At 37.0% G+C, this 19,289-nt stretch overlaps 2 protein-coding genes across 4 annotated transcripts; both read left to right on the top strand.

Moving 5' to 3' along the window:
- Positions 1–6: 6 nt before the first annotated feature.
- Positions 7–11,784, top strand: gk (glycerol kinase). Of its 3 annotated transcripts, XM_058622381.1 has the most exons (21): positions 8–208; positions 1,245–1,318; positions 1,406–1,512; positions 1,973–2,050; positions 2,164–2,243; positions 2,770–2,907; positions 2,993–3,102; positions 3,744–3,810; positions 4,034–4,051; positions 6,285–6,320; positions 6,405–6,472; positions 6,563–6,605; positions 6,679–6,759; positions 6,898–6,976; positions 7,123–7,219; positions 7,296–7,380; positions 7,475–7,595; positions 8,781–8,924; positions 9,020–9,106; positions 9,348–9,434; positions 10,301–11,784. In XM_058622381.1, the coding sequence occupies exons 1-21, from the start codon at positions 116–118 to the stop codon at positions 10,309–10,311; spliced, it is 1,704 nt and encodes a 567-aa protein (XP_058478364.1). In that variant the 5' UTR covers positions 8–115; the 3' UTR covers positions 10,312–11,784. The 3 variants fall into 3 exon arrangements, with proteins under 3 accessions (XP_058478371.1, XP_058478364.1, XP_058478365.1); XM_058622382.1 differs by lacking the exon at positions 4,034–4,051; XM_058622388.1 differs by lacking the exons at positions 9,020–9,106; positions 9,348–9,434; positions 10,301–11,784 and having other exon boundaries at positions 7–208; positions 8,764–8,880.
- A 1,290-nt stretch (positions 11,785–13,074) lies between these two features.
- On the top strand, positions 13,075–18,174 carry nfkbiz (nuclear factor of kappa light polypeptide gene enhancer in B-cells inhibitor, zeta). Its single transcript, XM_058622397.1, has 10 exons — positions 13,075–13,225; positions 13,907–13,971; positions 14,313–14,620; positions 14,944–15,049; positions 15,152–15,298; positions 16,319–16,382; positions 16,479–16,648; positions 17,162–17,272; positions 17,801–17,968; positions 18,133–18,174. The coding sequence occupies exons 1-10, from the start codon at positions 13,171–13,173 to the stop codon at positions 18,172–18,174; spliced, it is 1,236 nt and encodes a 411-aa protein (XP_058478380.1). The 5' UTR covers positions 13,075–13,170.
- Positions 18,175–19,289: the final 1,115 nt, after the last annotated feature.

Here is a 19,289-nt window from a genome sequence, read left to right as displayed (position 1 = left end):
GAAGAACGCATTGACACTGACCCCTTTGACTGACGTTGAGTCCGACGGTTTGAGCTGCCGGTTCTTGGTTTTCTCTGCAGCCCGGTGCTGGCTGAAGCTGCGGCTCTGACTGCACATGAACGGCACCATGGCTGCTCTCTCACACCGGATAAAGCTGGGACCGCTGGTGGCTGCCATTGACCAGGGAACGAGCTCCACGCGTTTTCTGGTAAGTCAGGGACACAAAATGCATACGACGAATAAAACACAGCTACTTTTATTAGCCAACGAAACATAAATAGGTTTGCACTCATGTGCTGCCAACATGACTGAATGTTGAAATAATGAACTGGTTGTGCTGGGCTTCATTTCGTGGACACAATACAACACTGTGTCAAATAACTTCCATTTCAAGTGGGTCTTGGCGGATTAAAATGCGACGAAGAACGTAACACGTGTCAATAAAACAAATGTGAAATGCTTCGCATGTTTTTAAAGAATGACATAAACATTGTCCCTTGTGACGTCATTGTCAGTCGTTGAAAGAAACTGTCCTCAAACCACTACTGTACATTCACACCCAAAGTAATTGATTGGAATGCAATGTCTTTTTACTGTGCACTCTGCTGTCAAAAGTAGCAATCACATTACCACACCACGAGAGGGCGGTATTACGGTTTATTTTCTAAACCTGAATGCACTACTACACAACAACACAACAACACAACAACATTAACTGTTGTTGTGTTTCAGTTAATGTTGTTTTCTTATTTGTGTTGGTGATTTGCACTTAAGGGCCACCATAATATTCCAATATTACACACTCACTGGCCACTTTATTAGGTACACCTAGTCAATGGCGCACAAATAGAAGGGAAAAATATGATACAAATTTAAATATATGGTGGATCAAAAACACATAAACTCATAAACATATTTATTTTACTAGTTGCTTTATTTTCGTTTCTAATTTCTAGTTTTTTATGATAACTTGAATGTGGTTTTGGACCAAGGTTATCATAGTTAACGGGAACTAATGAGTATTTCACAAAGCTATTCAATATAATAGTTATGATGAGTTTTAACTCACGTGACATGTTGTATTTGACAGGCAAAATTCAGAAAATCAGGTTTTAACATAACAGAAATCTCTCAAGCATCATGATGAAGCAACACATATGAGATGTTGGGTGAGAGTGAGTGTGTTCAAAGGATGAATGATGACTTGATGTTTTTTTGTGTGTTGTTGTTTTCTCCCCGTGAAGGTGTTTAACTCAAAAACAGCAGAGCTCCTCAGTCATCACCAGGTGGAAATCAAACAGAGCTTCCCCAAAGAAGGGTATGTGGAAAAAAAAAAGATCTGAACACAGCATGTGATATAAGTGAGATTATGTCAAGACCTTATTTGCTGTGTGTGATTTTTCAGATGGGTGGAGGAAGACCCCAAAGAAATCCTGCAGTCAGTGTACGAGTGCATGGAGCGCACGTGTGAGAAACTCACCCAGCTCAACATAGACATCTCAAACATCAAAGGTTTGCACAGGGTTTTTTTTATTTTTTTATTTTTTACACCAATTACACATTACTCATTTTAGTCCACAGACTGGTGTTTATGATCTAAAACACAGGTTGTGAGAGAACATTCTTATAACCGGACCTGGTGTTCAATATAAACAGCCATAACTTACAATAAGACACAAACTAGGTGCCTTTCAAGGTTCCTGGACCTAATACACTATCTCAAGGCTTACTAACTATATGTATCAGACCTGTCTCAGTTCTTCTCATATCAGAAAATCTCTGCAACACAGGTGTTTAACTCAAGATAATACTGTATGTTGTGTATTTTCCTGCTCCTCCAGTGAGTACTCCAACGTCTGTGTATATAACTTTTATAACCTTCTGAGGCCCTAATTTCGGCCCCTCTGTAATTGGGTTTGACACCCCTGGTCTAACATCTTTGGAAATTAAATTATTGCTTATTTTTGTCCAGCTATCGGAGTGACCAACCAAAGAGAGACCACGCTTGTTTGGGACAAAGAGACCGGGGAGCCCCTCTACAATGCAATTGGTGAGGTTCTGTGTTGTTATTTGTACAAATCTGACATGATTTAATCATAGGTGTTTGGGATTTGACTGGTTGTGGTCAGTGTGATTATAACTGCAATTTTTTTTTGTGTTCAGTGTGGCTGGACCTGCGGACTCAATCAACAGTCGAACGCCTCATTAACAAAACGCCCGGAAGGAATAAGAACCATTTGAAGGTGAGATTGAGTTTCTGAGGGCAAAATTTGTGATTTTGACCAAACTGCTACGTCTCATTGTAATTGTCTAACCAATCCTCAGAGTACTTACAGTTAATTATTCAATTTTGATTGTTCTATGTTTTATGCCAGTTTAAAAACTGCAATACTCAAATATTTATATATATATGTATATATGTGTATATATATGTGTGTGTGTGTGTATATGTATAAAAAAAACTCACTATCTTTACATTCTCATCCTTGCCTTTAGAATATATTAATTCATATTAGGTGATTATGTTCCGTTTTGTTTTAAATCTAGATCACTATTAAATATTAACTGAATCTTGATGGAAAAAGTAATGCCGCCCCTTAAATTGTAATATATGTCACAATTGGATATTTTATCCAAATAATTCAGCCCGGGCCAACATATTGTGTAATTATATACTATTTTAATCTACTTTTATGGTAAGTTCTTGGTCAAAAAGCATGAAGGACAATTTGCGTTTATTCCATATAACACTTTATTGTCCTTTTGCAGCATAAAACCGGGCTCCCCATCAGCACTTACTTCAGCGCAGTGAAACTCCGCTGGCTGATGGACAACGTGGACAAGGTCCACGAAGCCATCGTGTCTCACCGTGCCATGTTCGGCACCATCGACTCCTGGCTCATCTGGGTGAGTAAAGACCACAGCCTCGACAGTGGAACAGAGAGGTGCCAGTGGTATGTTGTGTTTTAACATGTTTTTTTCTGTCCAACAGTGTCTGACAGGTGGGAAGTCGGGAGGAGTCCACTGCACGGATGTGACCAATGCTAGCAGAACCATGTTGTTTAACATACACACTATGGACTGGGACCCAGAACTTTGCGAGTATGACATCTGTCTTGCCTAAGTCTGTAATTCAAACCAGTAAAATGTACCCCTTTTATAAGCTTTACATGTCATTTTTGCTCACACATACAGTGTAGCAACAGGTCTACGGTTAAAAATTAAACGGTAGTCGTATCAGACTGATTTACTCCATGTTTCAGAGTTGAGAATAACATTAAAAAATATTGGCAAATTAGTTCATACAGTCCCCACCTTTCCAGTCTCTCTCGAAACTTGATAAATGAGTCCCAAAACCTGATACACTAGTAGTGTTTTGGTTACACACTGGAGCTTTAAAAGGGCTGCTTAAGTTTGCTTAAGTGAAGTTTGTTCCAATACAAATATTTAACATAACTATAGTTTACTGTAAAATGTTCCTAATTCAGTTAGGTTTTATTCATTTTGTGCTTAACTTTATGTGTTAAAGGTGTTTCATATTGAGTTGTATTCCAATTTAAACATCACCTTTGCCTTGTAAGTTTTTATTAACATTGTTGACATGGATGTTATACATGCACTATAAAAAAATGTTTTGTTTTAGGTCCTGTATCAAGTAAAATCTCAAACTATACCGAACCACAGCCATAATCAGGTCTTAGTTTTTCTTTAATATAAAATTAACACTTTGTCTGCCCTGTCAGCTATTTTGGTATTCCCATGGAGATTTTGCCCAGAGTCAGGAGTTCTTCAGAAATATACGGCCTCATGGTGAGTACACATGGATCTGTCCTCATCTTGCATGTCGAGTTTTTCTTAATAATTTTAATTTTAAAAGTTTATATTAACTTTTAATATGATGTCACTGCTATGTCTTGTGTGAGTCTCATTCAAGTATGACGTCAGACTGATTTTAAGTGCATTAAGGTTGATTGAGAAACTCTTTTAGGCATCTTTTCTTTGTGTGCCATTGTCTCTCCTCTCTCACTGGTAGAAAATATGTTCTAGCCGGGTAAGTAACACTCGTCCATCAGTATGTCACCTCATCATGCAACGTTAAAACCATCCTTTTCCTTTTACTGTGACCAGTAAACACACCATCACTCAGTGCATTTTCCAAGCTTCATGTGAATATTTAGGCAGCTGGAATGTTTTAGTACACTCCAACCACATAGATGAAATTCAAATGAAAAGCTGACTTAAACATACAGTATATAAACTTTTTTGATGGTGTTGAGGCTGTTTTTTAATCAAGTAGTGAGGGTTTTTGGAGACACAGTGATGGTAAAGCGAGAGTTAATGGTGGTTGTCTGAGGTTTTGACATATTATCAATACACAACAACTGCACGGACACTTGATCTCATTGTAAACATGGCTGCCAGCAGGACTGGAAGGAAAAACACGTTTTATGCCTTCATACGTCCATAATATCTTATTGTTTGACACCCTTTTTTTTTTTACTGGAAACTGAAGTTTGTATGCCACTTAATCTCCAGAACCAAAGTCTATAGAGAAAGTCATATTTTTTAGCTGGATAAAAAGCTGAAAAGCCAGTAAATAACACATTTACACTTACTGATGGAGGCAGCAGTGGGTCAACGACTCCTGTGTGATCTGATGTAAATTTGCTGATTTTTTTTTTTTTGTATGGACTTTGGTGCAGTAGCATGAGCGGTTTAAAACTTCAGTTTGCAGTCAGAAAAGGCTAGAAATGGCAAATATATTAAGATATTATAGTCTTACGTGGGTGTAGATTTTATTAGGTGCATCTGTCTTTGTTAAATTGCTGAAATCTTTCCTTCTGTCCCTGTTGGCAGCCATGTTTTTAGTGAGTGCAAGTACGTGAATGCTGTCAAAAACCTCATACAGCCAAATTTCAAAGAACCTGAACTATCTTACTCATTAACTAACTAACTAACTAACTTCCTGCCATTTTCAAAGGTGTTCCTCTTCAGAAAATAACATTTCGGTGCCTCCTGTTTGATTTCATATGAGGAAAAACATAACAGTACGGTGAATTATGGGTGGGAATACCAGAGACACCAATTTACGATATTATTAGTTTTTAGTTTTTTTTATACTAATCCACAAAAAGTTCAATGTGTACTTAGTGTCTCAAAATCGATATATCGGCGCGATGTTTCACTGTAGCGATTTTCCTTGCCCCAACCCTACAGTAAACACTGTATTGGAAATGTACTGGATGGCCCCCTGCCCCCCCCATTGCTTCTGTTGTGGCATGCTGCTCCTCAGGTTCCCTCCTCTTCTGCAGCGTCTCTATCATCACTAAATCTCTTCACTCTTGGCACAGATACGACTTCTATCCTCTGCCTTTAAACATAATTATCACCAAATCACACGCACATAAGAGTGAAGACATTTTAAGGTGTACAGGTTCACTCTTGCACTCTGTTTTTTCCCCCTCGCTGTGAATAGTAGAATAAAAATTGGTACTGTTTTCTTATTAGTGTCAAATTTTGAATATGGATCGCCACATCATTTTTGAAATTATTGTTGTTTGATCAACAAATATGGTCACTGGAATTGGGGCTGAACAAATGCCATTGAAATACCATGTTAGAAAGAATTCACATTAGATGTGCAACAGTTAATGGATTTTTAATCGATTGCTGAATGAATCGGCAGCTATTTTGATAATTGTTTAATCAGTTTGAGTATTTATTTTGATAATTAAAACTATCTCTCTTATTTTTCAGCTTCTAAAATGTGAATATATTATGATTTATTCACGCCATGTTTAAAACCCAAAACAAAAGTGAATAATTTTGGTATATGGACAAAACAAGACAACACCAATCAATATTTTTTGAAACAACACATTTATATATCAAGAAAGTATTTGACGGATTATAAAAAAGAATCATTAGTTGCAGCCCTAATTCATATCTTTTAGTCCGAATATAGTAGGTCATTTTTTGATGGTATCTCATGTGGTAAAGCCTGACTTTAAAACATTATATTGCAATTTATATCGCAATTGTAATAGACTGTATGTTCAAAAAAATTGCACTCAAGTTGATATGTTACCCAATTTTTTTCACCCCTAACTTGAATATAGTCCATTATATAATTTCTCATTCATGCAAATCCTGACAGAAATTCTATTTTATTTATAATTTTTTTTAGTGCTTTTTCAAACCAGGAATTTCTGACAAAAACATGCGGTTTAAAATTGTGATTTTGATGTGACTTCACTTATAAAACAAGTCCTTTCTTTTAACAGAAATCCGGAGCTCTGTCAGGTATTCCCATTTCAGGAGTAAGTTACATTTTTATATATAAATATCTTTTGCCTTTAAATTCTATTGCAAGTGTTTATAAGATGTGTTTTGTGTAATAACAGTGTCTCGGGGATCAGTCGGCGGCGCTCGTCGGACAGATGTGTTTTCAGGACGGTCAAGCCAAAAACACGTAAGAGCAGTCGTGGTGTAAATTTATGAGATCTCTCTCTTCTTCTTTTCTTTTTCTCCAGTGAAACCTTGACTCTCTTGTGTTTTTCAGGTACGGTACTGGCTGCTTCCTCCTGCTAAACACCGGAGCAAAGGTACTTGACTGAAGATTTTAATTTAGAACACAATTGTTGACATCCTAACTGTGGCTTTTCTCTCATTTCGCAGCCTGTAATGTCTGACCACGGCCTCCTGACCACTGTGGCGTACAAACTCGGTCGAGACAAACCCGCAGTCTATGCTCTTGAGGTAAAATATTGAAGATAAACTGTTTGTTTGTTCATGTTTGTTTTCCCCTTCTGGCAGTGTCATAGCAGCTGACAGCCACTAGAGGGTGTGAGGATCTTTCAATTCAGATGATTTTTATTCTATGCTACGTCCTGTTAGGGCTCTGTGGCCATTGCTGGAGCTGTGGTTCGTTGGCTGCAGGACAATCTCGGGATCATCGGATCTTCCGAAGAGCTTGGTGCGTCCAGTTTGTCTTTGTTTGGAAAAATTACAGGATTTTGTTGCCATTTAAGTTTAGCTAAATAAACATATATGTGTAGCTATTGTGCACTAGTATAAGTTGAAGAATTGATGATATGTTCCTCTTTTTCTGTACCTCTGCAGAAAAGTTGGCTGCATCAGTTGGTACATCCTATGGCTGCTACTTTGTTCCGGCATTTTCTGGCCTTTATGCTCCATACTGGGAGCCCAGTGCACGAGGGTAAGACCAGGAGCTACTCTGTGGTTTGGATAAGTAGCTAAAGATAAATCTAATTCTTAATCTTTGTGGGCCACAGGATCATATGCGGTTTAACTCAGTTTACGAATAAGAGTCATGTCGCGTTTGCCGCACTGGAAGCCGTCTGTTTTCAGACACGCGAGGTAAGGCCTGTGGATTTCTCCTGTTGTTTTTTTTTTTTTAATGAATCAAGCTACAGTATGCGTATTATTACCGGTGCTGTGTATTTGGATGCAGATACTGGACGCCATGAATCAGGACAGCGGAATTCCATTAAGTCAGCTCCAGGTGGACGGAGGGATGACGTCCAACAGGCTGCTGATGCAGCTGCAGGCCGACATCCTCTGCATCCCCGTCGGTGAGGTTTTATACTCATTTCTTAGTGTTCAGTGGGATAAATGTGTTTTCAGTGTCAATGCCAGTCACGTGTGAAGCTGGAAATCTTAGTTTCTTGTCTTTTCCTTTGAATCTCTCCTTCCTTCCTTTGAATCTAAAGGACTAGGACTACTGTAAAGTATAATGCGCAATCACATTTGTACACTACCTTATACGACAACTATAACTTTCTTGACTCCTCCTTCCTGGACTAAGGACTAGGACTGAGCAATTAATCATTTTCAAAATGAATTTGCAAATTGCAAATCACACTCAACTGTCCTATTTTTTTTTCTTTTAAAGAAAACACTTAAAAGATCACTTAATTTTGTCAGTCTATGTCAAATGTGAGACTGAAAACCTCCCCAAACTTGAAATATTGAAAGCCATTCTCAACACTTCAATGAAGTCATGTGTACATGAAGATGCACACGTTTGGATTCCTGTCTATCTTTGGATCTATGTGTTTATTTACACCAGCAGGATTTCTCAAACTTAAACTACATAAAATCCAAATACTGTTTTATTTATTTCTATGTTGGGTTACTTTAAATGTTATTCATTTACAACAATCAGTGGAAGGATTCAAATATGTCTCTATAGTTATGTGTTTTTTTTCACAGAAGGCCTACATGTGCCAGTTATTAGTCAAAATCAATGATTTTTGTTCTTAAATTTCATAGATGCAACAAACTATACTTCTTTTAGCTATATATACATCTTTATACATGATGTTAACCTAATTTTTTTTCAAATCCTTCAACCACACAAAAGACACAGGGCAGTGTGTTGACTGGTGAGGGAGTCGTCATTTACATTTTAAGTGTTATGTTTCAGTAGAAACCAGAGAAGGCCTCCATTTTAATACAGTAAACAAAACAGGTGGTAAAACTGGTTTTCTGCTGTCAGCAGATCACAAAACCCTGCTCACATTTATCTTATGACGTTATCACATGATATCATGTGTTTTTACACGTCAACAAAAAACAGTAGAGTGGTGCAGTCCTGTTGCTGCCCTCTCCTGGCATTTATAAGATTAACATTTATCCCTGACTGTAAAGTAATATTAATATCGGTCATATTGTTTTTCTTTTTGTAGTTTATATTCATATTATAGTTGCATGAATGTTCCAAAAGCTAATTATTACCAGATGTTGCGGTCTTGCAGTGAAGCCGTCCATGCCAGAGACCACAGCGCTCGGTGCGGCGATGGCAGCCGGAGCAGCGGAGGGCGTCAGCGTGTGGAGCCTGAGCCCGGAGGACCTGAGCGAAGTCACGTCAGAGAAGTTCGAGCCTCAGATCAACCCCGAAGGTACGGTGAGGTAGAGGGCAGGAAAGATGGGGGGGAGGGGGTGATGGATGCTCCCGAAAAAAGTAAACAAGTGGTGGTAAACTGTGGTTCTGCAGAGAGTGAGCTGAGGTACGCACGGTGGAAGAAGGCGGTGCAGAAATCCATGAACTGGGAGACGACGGAGCCTGTTTCTAATGGAAACGGTAAGGAAACATTTGTATATGCTTATTTTTGCTGTTTGAAACCTTGTTCAAAGTCAGAATGTCTTTGCCTTCCCAAAAAAAACATGTTTATATGAGCCAAAAGGTCTCTTGGAGCCATATCTTTAATCCAACAGGAAGTCAGCCATTTTGAACTTTGTTGTCCTGACTTTTGCTGCATTTTTGACTCATTTTAGTTTTTTTTTCTCTCTCTCTCTTTTGTCGCATCCTTAACGACCCAAAGGTGAAACAAGCATCTTCAGCAGCATCCCGCTGGGCTTTTACATCATTGGCAGCATGTTCATGTTGATTGGTGCCAAATACATCGCAGGTCAGTGTGTGTGTGTACACGTCCTTTGTGTCACATATTGTTACAAAATTTCGTTTGTGACACTATGGTGTCTGTGTTAGGGCTGGACAATATATATATATATATATATATGTATATTATGTCTATATTCTGACAAGATATAGTCTTGAATTTTGAATATCGTCATATCATAACAAAATATATATATATATATATATATATATATATTGAATACATTTGTGAAATACACAAAATATTATATATATTGATTTAACCCTTTAAAAATACATGGAATCGACAAAATGAAGAAAAAGAAAAAGAGTAGAGCCCAGAAAAACAACCTGTGTGCAGCTTTATATCTCGATATTATGTCTAGTATATTGAGATACAGCCTAAAAATATCCATATATTATTCATACACAGCCTTATTGAAATATTGATTTGATTTATATCATGATGTGTATCGATATCAAATTATATAAAACTAGTCTGTGTTGTGCTTCTCATAAGTCGTATAAAGATGTGACTATGGTCAAATGTGATGGTGCGTTCCAGTTGTAGTCGGACGAGTTCCGAGTCGGTAGTTACAACTGGAACGCCTCTCAAATCGGAGCTCGGAGAGTAGGAGCAACCTCACAATCCCTGACATAAGATTCCAAGATGGCTGCTATTAATGTCATTAGTGAAAACACTCGGCTACTTTTACTCTTAATCGCACTTTTGTCAGTTTTATATCCATTGACATGTTGCTACACTGTTTGCATCCATTTGAACTGGAATGCAGTCAACTCAGATGCGATGTCACTCCCAGTTCCGAACTTGTAAATGTAAATGGAATGCACCATAACCATGTTCCTTATATAACACTTACCATATTCGTTTGTTAGGTTCCAACTAGGGTCGGTTTTATGGGGACGTTAAAGCAACGAGGACAAGTGGAAACAAACTGCGCCGTTACTTCCATCAGGCATTCCAGAAGATTGAGGCTCTCGCAGAATCTTACTGCACCCGACAACACCCGGACACCACTGAAACTTTTCTTTATTTTTCTCATTCATGTTTTATGTATGGCAACATTACATATTATGTGACTTTTTGCAGGAGTGTGCATGCAGTATTTCTTTTTTTTCTTCTATTTTCTTTTTTTAAACATTGACTGGTATATGTAGCCTGAGTTATTTAAGCAAACACCCACCGATTAGATTCTTGTGTCTTTCCACAGGTGCATTAAAGCTCTAGTGCGTAACTTCTCTCGCCCTTTTAAGGAAAATCCTGTCAAACTGCTGAATGTCCAGTTTTTAGCAGTATAATGCACTTCAGTTTTACAGTCACACACCAACCAGGTTAGCAGTCAATCATGACATTTACCCACGGCAACACTGAGAAATATAGAGATTTATGTGGAGCTTATTTTGTATTATGTAACGTAGCATGCATGTATTTGTTTGTATTTAAAACTTACGCACTACAGCTTTAATTATCTACTCATAGGAGATTCTTCTTGCGATGCTTTAAAGCTTCATGAGCTACAGAGGGATTTTTGTTCTGTCTTGAGAGAAATGTTGTATTATTTTGTGGGAGACTTTGGGATTAATGCACAAAGTGCAAAAAAAAAAGAAAGAAGGGAAACAAAGTTTTGTTCTTTTAATATTATTTAATGTTCATATAAAGTGAATTTACAGTATGTATCATGGAATGGACAACATAAAGGACAATGAGAAGTGTTTACACTATGTGTGAAGTCCAAAAAAGAAACCCTTCCTTACGTTAATGATTAATTTATTTTGGAGACAAAACGTCTTGAGCGTTTACAAACCAGGAAGCTTAAATAATACAAAGATTATAATTTAAAAACAAAAATGACAGCCTTTTTTAAATTTTTTTGCTGCAACACGGTTAAATTAAATATCCATCAAGCTCATAAAAAAGGAAAAACATCTTAAATGCAAACCTTAAACATGACCCTTGATGATTTTCTGAGGTATTTATTTGAATAGTCCATTAAAAACGAAACCATACCATTAACTAGTTCACTGTGATGTACTGTCAAATTCTGAAGTATGAGCCTTGAGGAAGTAGAAGTGCAGTGTTTATTCTGTTGACTAGCAACTGCCATGTTTGTTCTGCGAGGATTAATAGCTCAAAGAAAGCCGGTGCTTCCATGTGAATGGGTACATTGTTTAATGATTTCGCTATGCTTGAAAGCAACTCATGAAATAAAGTGTTCCACTTGTGCGGATGTAAAATAAAACAAACAAATCGTGGCTAAGTTATGATTAGGAACGCATGGCAGACCTGGAAAAGTTGGAGTTTTAAAATTGAGGAAACGGTTTGTGGAGACGTATGGAAGAATAAATGTCTGTAAAATATACTCACTTTGTCTAAATGTTCTTGTTTTGTTTTTTTTCTCTTGATAAAAAAAATGGCTGACATTTTTTCTGTGGTTTATTTATTAGAATTGTGTTTCTCACCTTTCAAAACAAAAGGAAACATATTCTCCACATTCACTCAAGCCTATATTATTAATAATTCCATTACAATAATAACAACAATTTTAAAACCTTGTCAATCATGTAGCTTCATATTGTACAAATAACTGATAATAGTTTATTTTGCACTTTACTACTGCACATACTTTTAAAGAATGGCCATAGATCACTACTTTAACTATAATGTGAACGAGTAAAGAAAGTGTACTTTGTGGAGAAAATAACAGGAAAACTTTACTGTAGACATTAAAGAACAGAATTTGATTCTTCTGGATTTTTGTTCATCTTTGAAAACTAGGTGTTTGATTTGATAAATACAAACATTTATTCAATGACTGCATTTGAGTTCTGTGGACATTTCTGCCTGTTGACATGTCACTCATTTACTGCCTCTGTGTAAATGTGACAGCACGGCTGTGAATAATTAAAAGCAAAAAGAGCTTCAAAATCTCCAGTTGCTCTAAATCTACTGGATCGTTTGGTTGCCTTTTAATAAATTAGCCTAAGAACTAATTCCTCTTGCTGTCAAGAGAAAAAAAAAACAAAACATGGACTGAATTTGGACGAAAGCCAAAAACAACATGTTTGTTCAGATGGGGAATCCCAGTGAATTGGAAAACTCAACACGGCCCCTGTCACAGTAATGGTTTGTGCCAATGACACTGAATTCCTCTTAAAGGTGAAAGTGTGAGTGTGAAATTCAGCAACATTTATTAGTGAAGTTGCATGTTTCAGCTGAATATCACTCACTTTTTCCTTCCTAATGTGTTGTAAAAACTGATAGCCTTCAGTTAGCATCAAAAGGCTCATTCTGGGATACGCACCTTACATACATACATACTGTACAGACAGACAAATAATCACCCTTAAGTTTATACAAATTTGCTCTAATCTCAGCCTCCGTTTTGCAGATATGGAGCAATTATGTCATTATAAACGCTTCTGAAAGATATTTTTTCACAATGTTCTTTTTTATCATGTCAGTCATTTAAAATGATTTAGTTTCTGTATCCACCTTTTTTAATTCATGTTTTTTTGTTTCATTATTTGAAAGCTAAGTACATCTGACTCACCTGCGTAACAATGTTGAACCAGGAAGTTCAGCCGTTTATTTATTCTTTCCTCATATCAGATCTTGTGGCGTTTAAAGCAGGAAGGTGAGGGTAGCTGAGGACAACGCACAGGTGTGGTTACAGTCAGGTTTCAGTTACAGGAGTGTGTGTGAGAAGAGAAACTGCTGTGTTTTAATAATAAATGACTCTTCAGAGATGTTCGACCCAGGATTGAATGGGATCATGGAAAGGACCACTAACTTGGACCAAGGTCAGTTTTCTATATATGCTGCATATTTAATTTTACATGCTAGAAATGACGTGGTTTGACTCACAAATAGTGATTTCTCTTACTGGACAGTAACTACATGTACAACTTTAGTTTTCTTTATATTGCTGGATAGTTTAAACCATGCCATTCCCTAACTTGGAAATGCTTTTTTGAGAATTGTATGTGCCTTTCCATGTCTAAGGTACAAATTTGCAAAACAAACTTTTCAAAAATATTAATAATTACTTGACACTTCAATACCAGGCTAAAAATCTTTTTTATTTATGTACAGTATTTGTGTTTTTTGTGATCAATTTTTTTTTATTGAGAAAAAACCCACACAATATACATATGCACATCATATACACTGTTTTCCTTCTTCCCTTTTTTTTCTCGTTACTTCTTTCGTCCCCTTCCCAATACAGTGAATACAAAGTCACTTATACATTTGCAAGGAGATAACAATATTAGAACTCCTATATCCATCCCTCCCTCCCTCCCACCCATAAGGCGACTTCCCAAGAATCTCCCATGTACAGTATTTATTAATGATGTCACATTAATTAATCACAGGCTGCCACTTTGGGTAACAGTCGTTTCAATCTATAATAGTTGTGAAATGACCTGCTGATATGTGTGATTTCGCAAATCAACTACTAACTAAAGTTGTTGGGTCACCAGGAAGCTTCCTACCTCCTGTGAAGAGGAAGAAAACGGTGAAAGAGCTGCTAATGCTGAAGCACCAGGTTAGTGTAGTCCATTTTAACATGGACATAAGCAAAACAAAGGGTTCAAAGTAGTGTTATATAATTATAATTCCTCATATATTCAGCTCCCGTATTCATGTTGTTGTAAAAGAAATATGTGGTAGTTGGGGATTTGTTTTTCTACTGCGTGTTTGTGGACAAAGAGAAACTTTGAGTATGAGGAAGATGTTCACTGATGCAGCAGACAGTAGATAAGATAAGATAAGATAAGTAGATTTAAGCTTGACACGAAGATGCAAATCAGATCCAACAAGTAGGTGTGTTTGTTACAAAAGATAAGCCAAGTTGTGTTCATATGCTGGCATAAAATTCTATTTCAGAAATGGAATTGGTCACAGGAGGGCAACGACATGGAGTATCAACTCAGATGTGTAAATCCTGAAACCTTTGGCCGAGATTGTAGTCCTTGTATTTTGAGCCCGGACGACAGCCCCTCTCTCTTCCCTCCCGCTTATCCTGAAAGTGTCCACACACTACAACACATGCAATATCCAGCTCTTCAGGAGCAGGGGGCTCCAACAGCTGAGGCCGGGATGTCGTTGTTTCACTGGCAGATCCAGGTAGAGGCACGGAGAGTTGGTGAGGTTTCACCTGAGGTGCTGAATATGCAAGATCCAGATGGTGACACGTATGTACTTTCAAGTTGTTTCAAAAATGCAAGACAAACCTAAAGGTCCAGTGAGTTACAATTAGTGTAATCCAATAGTGAGAATACAGGTTGAATAAGAAAATAGTCACAGCAAGGCCCACACTTAATGTACCTATTAAAAGCTTGTTCTTAGGCTACGAAAACCAAATGATTTTCATCTACACATTTACACAAACATGATTAATAGGTACTGTCCTCAATAAATCATCCTACATTTTACACACTGCACCTTTAAAGTAACACAATATTGATAGATAAATATATAATGTTGTGTTTTTTGTTTATTGTTTTTCATCTGCTAGATGTCTGCACATAGCAGTGGCTCAAGGCAGACGAGCTCTGGCGTATGTGTTTGCTGCAGAAATGGCAAGATGTGGCACTTTGGACATGAAAGAACACAACGGCCAGGTACACACACACACACGCACACACAGTGAACATGGTCTGTTGTGTTTAAATCTATTATTAACACATACTTACCTTCTCTCTTTTTTTACACTGTGTTCACAGACAGCTCTGCAGATAGCGACTGTCACCAATCAACATTTAATTGTCCACGATCTGCTGACCTTTGGAGCGCAAGTCAACACCTGTGACTCATGGGGGCGCTCTCCTTTACATATTTGTGCAGAGAAAGGGCACTTTTTCACTCTGCAGGTAGCAACTCGATGCAAATGCAAATCAGATCAGTGATTCCTTAGATACATACATGATTTGTTTTATTTATTTATATTGACTCATTGGTAAGATTGATCCCTATTCTTAAACACTGTCAGTTACTTACTACTTAATTTAATGGAATTATTTGGCATTTGACATATTATGCCATTTTGGGGGCATTTTTAAAACACCCCACGGAGTGGGAGTCAAGTATTGTTTTTAGTGGCTCTGTGTGTCACAGTTTAGTATGTCATCAAAGAAGTCACCAAACATTCAGAGTTTAATATGTCGTTCAAAATTTGACAAAGAAGTCATAGTTTAGTAAGATGTCACATTTTCCACATCTCCACATCTTACGCCACCGACTAAAAACACATTTCTTGCGACTCTACCTCGACTAAAAAACAAAACAAAAAACAAAAAAAAACAAAAAAAAAAAGACACTTGCTTATACATCGCACTTATGACTAGCACTTTATAGTTTGGCTTACTTGAAGCTCTTACTTTCTTCTAGCTCTTGTTTGTACCCAGATGTTTAAATGCACTTATTGTAAGTCCCTTTGGATAAAAGCGTCTGCTAAATGACATGTAATGTAATGTTAAAAAAGTCACCAAAAACTAATAGTTTAGTATGTGGTCCAAAAAGTCACCAAAAGTCATAATTTAGTATGTCATCCAAAATTTGACAAAAAAGTCATAGTTTAGTATGTCGTCTAAAAAGTCACCAAAAATCAAAGTTTAGTGTGTGATCCAAAATCTGACAAATATTTCATAGTTTAGTATGCTGTCCTAAATGTGACAAAAAAAAAATCACAGCGAAGTATGTCGTGCAAAAGTCACAAAAAAGTCATACTTTAGTATTTCGTCCAAAATTTGACAAAAAGTCATAGTATAGTATGTCGCCCAAAAAGTCACCAAAACGTCATTGTTTAGTTGGATTTTTATGTTTTCACGTCAAACTATGCTGTTGTTCTTTGGCATTTTTATATCACACTATATTTTTCCTTTTCCCCATAGACCATCTGGAGAACCACAATAGATAGAGGGCAACCAGTTGACATTGAAATGATCAATTACAATGGTGAGAATATTTCCATTGATACCTCCAAGTTGATGATGCTATTGTAACGTTTTCTTTGCCATTAATGAGTATCGCTCTCTTCTCGACTCCCTGGAGGTTTAACACCGCTGCACGTAGCAGTTCTGTCTCACAATGCGGTCGTCAAACAGCTCAGCTGTCTGGAGAATCCTCACTCCTCCACTGCAGAGGGGCTGATGCAGAGGAAGTGGATGTTTGTTGAATGTATTAAGACTCTGTTTCTCATGGGTGCCTCCCTCACCACCAGGGTAACTATGACAACTTTGGCTCCCCCTTTTGGCCATTTTAAGGAAAAGCATTTGATATACTGTATATATATGAATGGATAAACATAGTTTTTTTTGTGTTTTTATTTTTGCATTATGGTTGACTGTGGTGGAAAAGACTTGGGTCAGAGTGTCAATGGCCATTTATATGTATTTTTCAACCTCTTTATTAAAGGTCCAGTGTGTACATCATCTTTTTAGTTTAGTTGCAAACTGAAGGCTACATAGTTTCAACAACACACAAGTGTGGTGTGAGATATTTAACATGCTGCAACATCAGACTTCTCCAATAAATAATAATACTTTTTAAATTACCTTTAAGATACAAACAGAAAACACAGGAAATATATACACACTGAGCACATCTTAAACATGTTCTTGAGTAATCTGGAAAAGGACACCAGGCTTCTTTCAGCAAATGGTGAAATGCCAATGAAAAATGGCTTGTCTCTGTTGTCCTGCAGTGTTTTTTTGTCTTATTTCGTCCGACCCCAGGATCTCAAAAGTGGACGGACTTGCTTTCACATGGCTTCAGAGGAAGCAAACATGGAGCTGCTGCAAGTGATCCTCAACCAGCCACTCTCTCTGCCCATCGTGAACTTTAAGGTTAGTAACAGAGATTGTAATTTTATTTAAACATTTGACAGAGAACTAAGTTTAACATATGCAACATTTATGATTTAAAACATGGAACACAGAGACTCACAATAATGTACTACTCTTATAAACCAGTGGTCAGCAACTGGTGGCATGTGGGCCAAATCTGACTTTTTGTTGTTTCCTTCTCTTCACAAAAACAACAAAGGCGTGCAGAATTTACAGAGTATTTATTCTGGAAAAAGTCCAAGAGCAGTTTGTAAGACACAAATAACATTCTGTGGCAAATTTCAGCTACTTTTTCAAACCAACACATCTTGTAAACTTGCCATTTTTGTACAATATTGAATAGATCAGAAGAAAGCAATGTTAGTAGGAAATAGAAAACAGCCTTTGCCTGAGGAAATGATTATGTTGTGGCCTGATATTCAATTGCTTAGAAAAATATTGGCCCTCGCCAAATACGAATAAAACACGAAAAAAAATTACAAAATGTAAAATTCTATGTAAAAAAAAAAATGTGGCCGTGTCTTTCAGACTTTTAGTGGGAACACGGCGCTGCACATCGTCTGTTCACTGCACAGCAACAGGAGCCAAGTGGAAGCCGTGAAGCTGCTGATGAGAAACGGAGCCGATCCTGGGAGCAGGAATTTTGAAAACGACCTTCCAGCTCAGCTGGTGCCTGAAGGAGTCACTGGTAAAAAGGTAGGTTCTGTCACAAACATAGAAAGGTATTCTGTGATCATTCAGAAAAAAATGCAATAACACTACCTGGTAATGAGATTAAAAGGGGGGATTGTGATCATGTAGCAAAAGAACCAGGATGTTGTGAGTGACACACTGATGATTTGAGCTCCGTCTTTCCTCAGGTGCGGCAGATCCTGAAGGGAAACATGCTCAAGCTTAAGTAAAGCTCAAAATCACTGTCAGTCAGACAGTCCACTCTATCTAAAGATTTGCCAAACAAAAGGCAAACGCTGGTTGTTTCAGTGAAACAGTTGTTCGTTACTAAGTAATGTACTTCATTCATCTTATTGTTTATGTACTGTTATTGTTCAATTTTATTACCGATTTAGGCATTAGCTGATTGTAGTTTTTAAAATAATCACACCATTAATGATAAGAATTTAATTTTATTACCTGGGGAAAAATGTGGTTAATTTTTTTTAAAAGGTTTTATACTCTGTTGGTGAGATTTTGTCAAACATATGTTGTAATGTAGTGTGTTAAGATAATAGAAAATAAGAATGACTCAGAAATACTTATTCAGACATCAAGTGATGACATAATTTGTTTAATTTTGTTTTTCTGAATTGTATGGGTAGATTTAAACATTCCACGTTGTGTGTATATATATTTTCTTAGAAGTTAAGTTTTTTTATAGTCTGATAAATCTGCTGATGAATATGAATATGCATGAGTTGGACAAATCTAGTATTTTAACCACACCTCTTAAATGTATAATAATACACATTAACCTGACAATTTTACAAATTTAAATTTGCATAAAAGGACACAGGCAAAAACAGTATGCTCTGTCATCAAATAAACTAAAAATAATAATGTATTCATGTATATTATGTGCAAATGTAAGCAAATAAATGTAGTTCAAAGTGTAGAATGCATTTGGTTTCTATTAAACCTGTTGTTTGCATTCAAACTACATGACACTTGTATATTAATTCATTCATTCATCCACACTGTCTTAAGCCTTTCATGCTTATACAGCTCAACATAAGATGTGACTGAGAAAACAGGTGAGTTCCACTGGGGGTAAAAAAAAAAAAGATTATCCAATGAATACACAGTAGCGACTAATGTAGTGAACAGACAACCTCTGGACTTCAAAACCTCTACCTTACCGACCAAGCCAAATGCTCACTAACTCAAAAAACCTCTCTTCTAGAGGAATCAAGGATAAATCTGTTGAAAAACTCCACAGAAAATAGCTCCTGTTGAACTTACATTCAAGTAAATGTTGTTTCTATCTCTGTCTGAGTCTGATGTTATCATTGTTGCTGAGAAA

The sequence above is a fragment of the Solea solea genome, chromosome 2 (assembly GCF_958295425.1).
Source record: "Solea solea chromosome 2, fSolSol10.1, whole genome shotgun sequence".
Lineage (NCBI taxonomy): Eukaryota > Metazoa > Chordata > Actinopteri > Pleuronectiformes > Soleidae > Solea > Solea solea.
Note: the sequence above shows the minus strand (reverse complement) of the source record. Positions and strands in the feature narration are given on the sequence as shown.